Source organism: Elephas maximus, chromosome 1 (genome assembly GCF_024166365.1).
Source record: "Elephas maximus indicus isolate mEleMax1 chromosome 1, mEleMax1 primary haplotype, whole genome shotgun sequence".
Lineage (NCBI taxonomy): Eukaryota > Metazoa > Chordata > Mammalia > Proboscidea > Elephantidae > Elephas > Elephas maximus.
Window position 1 is genome coordinate 105,577,610 of NC_064819.1, and position 8,046 is coordinate 105,585,655.

Here is an 8,046-nt window from a genome sequence, read left to right on the forward strand (position 1 = left end):
TTGATTTGTGAGAGTGTTTAATGTCCAATGTCCTTCACACTCCTCTCCCCAAGAAGTCCCTGCTCCCAGGGATCCAGGGAAGCAGGGTGCAGTCAGGGTGGTCTCTTGCCAGGGCAGAACCAAAAGTCTTGGTGGCTGAGGGGGTGAGTGTACAGATGGGCTGATCCCGGGCTGGACTTCTCCTAGGGCTCTCCTCCCATCTGGACTCCTGTCTTCTCAGGGGTCTCTCAGCCCTGCAATAGAAGAAGCCCTCACATGGCCCTCTCAGCCCCACCCAGCCACCCCTGCCCTACCCACCACCCAACTACCGCCATGCTCTCAAGCTCACCTGTCAGGGTTTGGAGTTGGTACCCTGGGTCATGGTCATGGTTGAGCCCACTGGCTAGGGGTGTCCTCAGATTCCACCCACGCCACGCTGCAACCCAGAGGACGCCAGCTACTAGAAGCTTACTGAGAAAGATGCAGGCCAGGAGGAGAAGGATGGAAGTGCGTGAGAAGGGAGAATCCTCTTCAGAGAAGCTCCTTGGAGAGAAAAGAAGGGGAGGTAGGAGGCCGTGAGGTGGAGTGCAGATGTGGGTCTGCCCTCAGAGAGAAATGGAGAGAAAACAGGAGCCTCTAGGGGCTCAGAATGCCTTCCTCCCAACACCCCACCTCTTATGGGGCTTTGTGGGGTTCAAGGAGCCTATAGTCAGGAGACCTGAGTTCCAGTCATAGATATCCCACTAACCGCTCAGTACACTTAACACATAACCTTCACTTTCTTAGTGTTTTTCTGCTGTACACGATAGTATGCTGCGTGTGTGTTTGTGTGTGCACAGGCATGGACCAATCAGAACTGATTCTGGTCCTACCAAAGGAGCACGGTCCTGGAGTCTCCATTTTGCATGGTCCTAACACTTTCGTTGTTGCTGAATTGTGGGGTTATCAGGGCTGCCTGGGGAGGGGTAGAAGGTAGAAGGTGCCCATTCAGGAGGCCTGGCTATTATGGACATATTTGATTTTTTTAACTGGAACAACCATACCAGCCCATCCTGGCTAGCTGGAGGGGTGTTTAGACAAGACCATAGCCAGGCCGTTTCTTGCTCTAATTGCCTTGGAACCCCCACCGTTCACCCCTTGCCGTACCTCAGCAGGGTGGAGGTCTGCCCTGTGGTCTTAGTGAAGACCTGTCACGGTACCTGGAGATGCTGTGCTCCACTTGGGCCTCCTCAAAGCTCTCCGATTCCTTGGGGACCCAGGGGTCAAGAGGCTCTGTGGGAGACAGAGTCTGTGAGCTTCTAGCCCCGTCATCCTTGAGGCAGCCTGCAGTGGTGGGCAGGGAAAACCCTGCGTGTGGGGTTAGGCACGCTATACTCTGGTCCCTTGTAGATCAAGTCATTTCACTTCTCTGAGCCTCAGTCTCTTCATCTGTAAAGTGGGGCAATGAAGAACACTTCCTTAATAAGAGTGATGCCAGGATTTGGTGAGAGAATCTCTAAATGGGGCCCGGTACCTCCTAAGAACTCGGAACTGCAACTTCATCTCCCACGATACTTTTGAGGATCAGATAGAATAATGAAAGTAAACCAGGCCCCAGGTTACAAACGAGATCCAATCCTAGGTGTGTCTTTAAGTCCAAGATGTACATAAGAACAGGTGCTTGCGGTTCTTATTTAGTTGGTTGTGGTTTAGTACAAGAAAAGGCTCAAAGCCTTTTCAATTATAATTTGTTGGGAGCAGGGTTGGTTCAGAACCCTGGTGGCACAGTGCTTAAGTGTTCGGCTGCTAACCAAAAGGCTGGAAGTTCAAATCCAGAAGCCACTCCTTGGAAACCCTATGAGGCAGTTCTACTCTGTCCTATAGGATCGCTATCAGTAGAAATCATCTGGATGGCAACGGATTTGGGGTATAGGGCTTGTTTCAGTTGTTTCAAAGGGAGGGCAAATTTACATAACCTTAAGTAAAAAAAAAAATTTTTTTTCTTTTAAAAAAAATTTTTTTTTTTTTTTAAGGAGTCTGTAAATCTGATGCTCATAACCCAGGTACTTACTGTACTTGAAAGTCTTCTGTACATAAACTGTCAAGCAGTCTACACAAACTATGGATTTTTATTATTATTATTTTCCCGCCACTCTCTTTAAAAAAAACCAAGAAAACCATTGCCATCAAATAGATTTCAAGTCATGGCAACTTCATATGTTACAGAGTAGAACGACTCCATAGGATTTTCCTGGCTGTAATCTTTATGGAAGCAGATTGCCGGGCCTTTCACAGCACCACTGGGTGGGTTTCAACTGCCAAACTTTCTAGTTAATAAAAAAAAAAAAACGAGTGCAAACCACTTGTGCCACCCAGGGACCTCCCGGCTAAGCCTTAAAAAACCCTGAGATTTCCTGTCCTCCCCACCTCCCGCACACATTTAGAAAAGCAGAGGTGAGGTTTTGCATATGAGGCAGGCAGTCGCCCATACCCCCTCACTCCCAGTCCAGGCAAGTACTACTCTGAATCCTCATTTCCATGGTAGGGGCCATGTTTAGGGGAGGAGCGGGGGAGGAGAGAGTCAATAACAGGATAGATAACCCCAGATTCGGTCTCCTTTGGAACACAGTCGTGTTCTGGAGACACAGATGGGGGGCTTTGCTGAAGGGTGTCCCCTGTGCAAAGGAACCACCCTGTCCCACCTACATCAGACTTGGAGTGAGGATTCCAAGACAGTTGAACCACAGGAGGCTGGGCGACTGGGCGGCATTTACCCCAGAGCACTGTTAACTCTGCCATCTCATCTATGCCTCACGGGAGCCCTGTGGGTCAGCAGGACAGACACCACGGTCCCCATTTAAAGTTGAGGAAATGGAGGCCCAGAGAAGTGAAGCAACCTGCCCAATGTCACAGCAAGCCTTCTCTCTAGGCAGGTTGGTGCTTAATTTAGGTTGGTAGGTTCATTGGTTGGTTAGATGAAGGAATAAATCTCCTCCTACATCTCAAGGACCACCACAGTGTTCACATATTACCAGTTGCCTTCAAGTCAGTTCCAACTCATGACGACCCCATGAGTCAGAGTAGAACTGTGCTCCACAGGGTTTTCAATGGCTGGTTTTTTGGAAGTAGATCACCAAACCTTTCTTCTGAGGCACTTCTGGGTGGACTCACACCTCCAACTTTTCTCTTAGCAGCCAAGTGCATTGACCATTTGCACTACCCAGGGATTCCATGCTCATATTAACCTAATGTCAAAGGAATAAAACCATTAGGGGACGCAGGGTCACAGCTGGCTCATACAATGAATGCCTTATGCAAATTAAAGGAAGCGCCCTTCCTGCAGGTGTGCAGTCCTGCACAAGGAGCTCAGCCAGGTGAGAGGAGTCCGGACTGGCTTTTGACCCCCTTGTGCAAGGAGTCCTAGGTAGTGCAAATGGTTAAGTGCCTGACTACTAACAGAAGTTTGGTGGTTTGAACCTACCCAGAGGTGCTGCGGAAGAAGGGCCTGGCATCTGCTTCTAAAAGGTCACAGCCTTGAAAACTTAAGGAGCAGTTCTACTCTACAGCACATGGGGTTGCCATGGTTTGGAATCGACTTGATGGCAATTGGGTTTTATGTGTGTATGTGTGTGTGCAGTAAGCAACCTGTACAATGACCAATGGTGGCCCTGAGTGGGGGGCAAGGTCCACACTATGGGTTTTCCTAGGGTCCCCAAAAACCCAGCAGGTGGTCCTGCACACAGACACCAAAGACATGAACCCCGGCCCATAGGTGAGCCAGAGGTTCGGTCAGTAGCCTACTCACCAGCCAGCACCACCACCAGGACCTTGCTGAGGATGTCGGCCTCACTGCCACGGAGGCTCTGGCACTGGTAGAGCCCAGCATCATGGGCTTGAAGGTTCCGCAGCGTAATGGTGAGTGTGCCACCCAGGATATCATCTGTAATGGCTGTGCTCCCATTCTGCCTCTTCAGGAAGGACAGCAGCCATGAGCGGTGAGTGCTGACAACCCGCTGGCAAGGGCCCTCCTCACCCAGCTGTCGGCACCAGGCCTTGCGCCTCCCCCAGTGCTTCGAGGAGTCGTAGGGGCAGGAGACCTGCAGGGGCTGGCCCTCCACACCCTGGAACACCGTGGTGTTGTGGGCTCGGGACAGTCCTGGGGAGGAAACATGCATCCACGCCTTTGCTTATTTACCAGGTATTGATTGAACAGCTACTATGTGCAGCAAGGAAGTCAGACAAAAATCCTGCCCTTAAGAAGCCTAAGTTCTTGTACAAGTTGGGAGAAGGAAGCACATCCCAGACAGGAACACAAGGGAGCTGGGAACCAGGAAGCCTGGTTCCAGGATCTGGCTTTGTCACTGTTGGACTTGCTGGGCATTTCTGGAGATCTAACTGACCCTATCTGGGCCTATTTCCAGAGACATTTGGTCTTCAAGTCCCCTCTAGTTCTATTCTGCACATCTTCTCTCATTATGAGGGGCTAGGACCTCCCTTCTGCCCTTTCCACCTCAGGGGAGCAGGGCCAGTGGCTCTGCCAGGCCTGGGGCTGGCTCCGCGGGGCCTGGGCTGGGCACGCTCCCCGTCCTGCCCGAGCTGCTTACTCTGCAGCCGCCCACACTGGTACTGGCTCCCACTCTCCACTTTCCTGACCTTCAGCTTCCAGCTTCCCTATTTCTGTGGCTTTGTTCCCCTTTCAGGAGGGACTCGTCTCGGAGTTATTTTGGAGGAGACACGAGGCTGCTATTTTGGGGCCCCGCTAGGGTGGGGGAGATGGGCTTAGAGTACCAGCCTATTTCCAGTGCAAGGGCTACAGGGGACTCACCGAGAGCCTTCTGCCTCAGTTTCCCCTCTCTTGGTCCTCCTCCCTTTACCCCAACTCCAAACAAGTGGTGACAGAAACTTGAAAGATGGGGTCGGGGAGCTGGTGGCCTGCCATATGGAACCTACGGGTAGTGCCCCTCTGCACTTGTCCCCCATCCATCCCACTGCCTCATGACAACATGCCCCAGAGCCCCCTCCCCACCTCGAGCTAAGAAAGTGCAGGAGCAAGACTCCAATGTGACAATGTCCCCTATCACCCAGGTTTGCCCATTGCTCTGGGGGACCACAAGGGGCCTTTTTCCAATGGAAAGAGACAGTTGGTTAAAAGAACTTTGGGTGTCAGCCTCCCATCTCAATGACAGAAATCTTCAGCCCCTCACCTCCCATGAAGGGCTGAGGGCAATATGGGCAAAAGAACCTTCGGAGCTCAGGAGGAGGCTCCCTGAAGACACAGGCTGCCCATCTCAGTTCTCTTTCTCCTTTCTCCCCTCCATCCTACCTTGGTACTCCTCTGGGCTGGCCCTAGACTTAAGTAGTGTGTGATTTTAGGGGCTCTTACCAGAGACCCACCAAGACTTCCCCCAACTGTAGCTAGTGCTTGAGATACCACCCTCAGAATCTATTCCCTGCCTATGGGGCCAAAGCCCACCAGCCCTGTTACCCCCAAATGTATGAACAGTTTGGTAGCAGGTTCGATACTGAAAGTGGGGAGAGCATGAGGATTATGGGTGGTGGGGTAGGTCAGGGGTGCAGGACAGGGGGCAGGGGCCTGACAAGGATCCCCCCTTCAGAGTTCGGTTGAGTGGTCCCCCTTAATACCAGCTCAAGGAAGGGAGGAAAAGGGACTGGGAGGAGGAGGATGGGGATCCTACCTGTGACAGAAAGCAGAAGGAGCAGCCGGAGAGGTTCCATGTCGTTCTTCTCTGGGCGAGGGCAGATGCGGAGTGCCTTGTGCAAGATCTTGTTTTCCCTCAAACTGCAGAAAGGAGAGGATCAGGCATGTCAGGCGCTGCCCACGGGAACTGGGCTCCTGGGGATTGAGCAACAGTCAGAACTGGGGTCTGGCTTCATGATTCAGAGCCAGGGTGTGAGGCAGGGAGGAGGGGAGGAGGAGCAGCCACTGCCCCCAGGGTGGACTGGGCCCCAAACTCCCTGAGGCCAACACACCATCCTTCCGTGCCAACCCGAGTGGGCCCCCCAGACTGGGGCTGGTCAGGGTCCAAGGCCCTTGGTCTTCCTGCAGAGCCTAGTCCAGGGACACAAGCCTCACTGCTGCGTTCACACCCTCCTGCAGCCACTGAGCCGTCCTCTAGTTCCAGCCTTACGCAGGATGGAGAGCAGCGGCTGTCTCTGAGGTCAAGCCCTTTACCCAGCCCCTCTACTCTGTCCCCCTGGAGACCACACCTCTTAATGTGGCAACAGTTAAGAGCATGACCTTGGAGCCAGACTGCCTGGCTTTCAATCCTTCCTTGCTCACTTCCTGCGTGTGTAAACACAAGCCAACAACCCCTCTGGGTCTCCTTCCCATACCTATAAAGTGGGGAACTGATAGTGTTTAGAGTTATTGGGAAAATCAAATTAATTTCTACAGGTAAACTGCTTTAGAAAAGGACCTGACTCACAGTTAGCACTCAACAAATATTAACTATTACTATTTATTATCTTAGCAGGGAAAATCTGCCGTTATGAGGGAGAGTTTTCTCCCCCCACCTGGAATTTCCTGCCCACGGTTTAGCCTTCTTTGAACAGTTGATCACCTCTTGTGAACACATACGTGCACTGGCATTACTTTTGTGCACACAAACACCTTCAGCTCCCAACCATCTTATGGAACAGGACAGGAAAGAATATTTCCTGGAGTTCTGGGTGGAGGGTGTGTTTTTTTCACAGGTAGGGGTCCCTGTGAAAGGTGATGCAGCACAGGGATCCTCAGGTGTAAAGGCACAGAGGTGTGACATGACCCCAGTGAGTTGGGGTGCAGTGGGTGGGCGGTGGAGAAAAACAAAAGCCTTTTGCCATCAGTTGATTCTGACTTATAGTGACCCTGCAGGACAGAGTGGAACTGCCCCATAGGATCTCCAAGGAGTGGCTGGTGGATTCGAACTGCCAACCTTTTGGTTAGTGGCTGGGCTCTTAACCATTGCATCACCAGGGCTGCTGAAGGGTGGAGGTTTGAAGAAATTCTGAGAGTCAGGGAAGTGAGTTGTGCTGGGGGTAGTAGCAGGAGAGGCTGAAGGATTCTGCAGAGTCCTGCAGATTATCGGTGTCTACTTTGGGTAGTGCAAACAGTTAATGCGATCAGCTGCTAACTGAAAGCTTGGAGGTTTGAGTGCACCCAGAGGCACCTAGGAAGAAAGGCTTGGAAATCTGCTTTCAAAAAATCAGCCACCGAAAACCCTATGGAGCACAGCTGTACTCTGACATGCGTGGGGTCACCGTGAGTTGGTGTTGACTCAGAGGCAACTGGTTTGGTTTGGTTAGTCTCCTCCAAGCATTCACTTATTTGTTCTTTTATTCATTTATTTACTCATATTTACTGTGCATCTACCATGTGGACAGTGTCTTTGGAGATGGGGAATTAATGGTGAACATAAGACAGTTCTTCACTTATAATACCAACTGCCCAGCCTTGACTTATGAGTCTGGAGAATGAGGGGCCTGGGGCCACCTGAGGATCACTCTATAGGTGCTCTTCCGTGGTCTTTTTTTTTTCTTTTAAGAAACATCGGGTTTATTCAGAAAAATTCATCCCTTGTAGATGTCCAGTTTTATGATATTTGATAAACTCATACGTCTGTGTAGCAACATTTCCATCAGCCCAAGTGGTTCCCTTGTGCTCCTTTTAGTCAATATCCTCCTCTCCAATTCAGGCTCTGGCAACTACCAATCTGACTTCTGTTCCTATAGCTTTGGCTTTTCTAGAAGGTCATATAAATAGAATCATACAGCATCTAGCCTTTTGAACCTGGCTTCTTTCACTTATCATAATGCATTCAACATGGATGAAGTTGTACTTCTCAGTAATTAATTGCTTTTTATTGCTGAGTAATATTCACTGCATGGATGTACCACAGGTAGTTTATCAGGTCACCAGCTGATGGAAGGAACATTGCTGCACTGCCCATCTCCCAAGTCCAGGGTCCTTCCTTTTCCCTTTGCTAACTAAGAGGTCAGTGATACCCACTTCCTCACATTTGGGCACAGAGATCTTTCCCCTCTATCATTCCACTGAGCCCTGCCGTTAACTTGTGCATGCATTCAGTC

At 50.9% G+C, this 8,046-nt stretch overlaps 1 protein-coding gene across 3 annotated transcripts in view; it reads right to left on the reverse strand.

The window, feature by feature from the left end:
• The window catches only part of TREM2 (triggering receptor expressed on myeloid cells 2), a 21,620-nt gene continuing 13,574 nt past the window's right edge, over positions 1 to 8,046 (reverse strand). For 2 of the 3 annotated variants that reach the window (XM_049891599.1, XM_049891602.1), the window contains exons 2-6: positions 5,655 to 5,758; positions 3,764 to 4,114; positions 1,179 to 1,251; positions 329 to 522; positions 1 to 233 (exon numbers count right to left, since the gene is read on the reverse strand). In XM_049891599.1, coding sequence (XP_049747556.1) covers positions 217 to 233; positions 329 to 522; positions 1,179 to 1,251; positions 3,764 to 4,114; positions 5,655 to 5,758 — 739 coding nt within the window. In that variant the 3' untranslated portion in view covers positions 1 to 216. Of the gene's footprint in view, positions 234 to 328; positions 523 to 1,178; positions 1,252 to 3,763; positions 4,115 to 5,654; positions 5,759 to 5,949; positions 6,328 to 8,046 lie in introns of those variants that run through there. The other variant, XM_049891606.1, reaches the window with a different exon arrangement.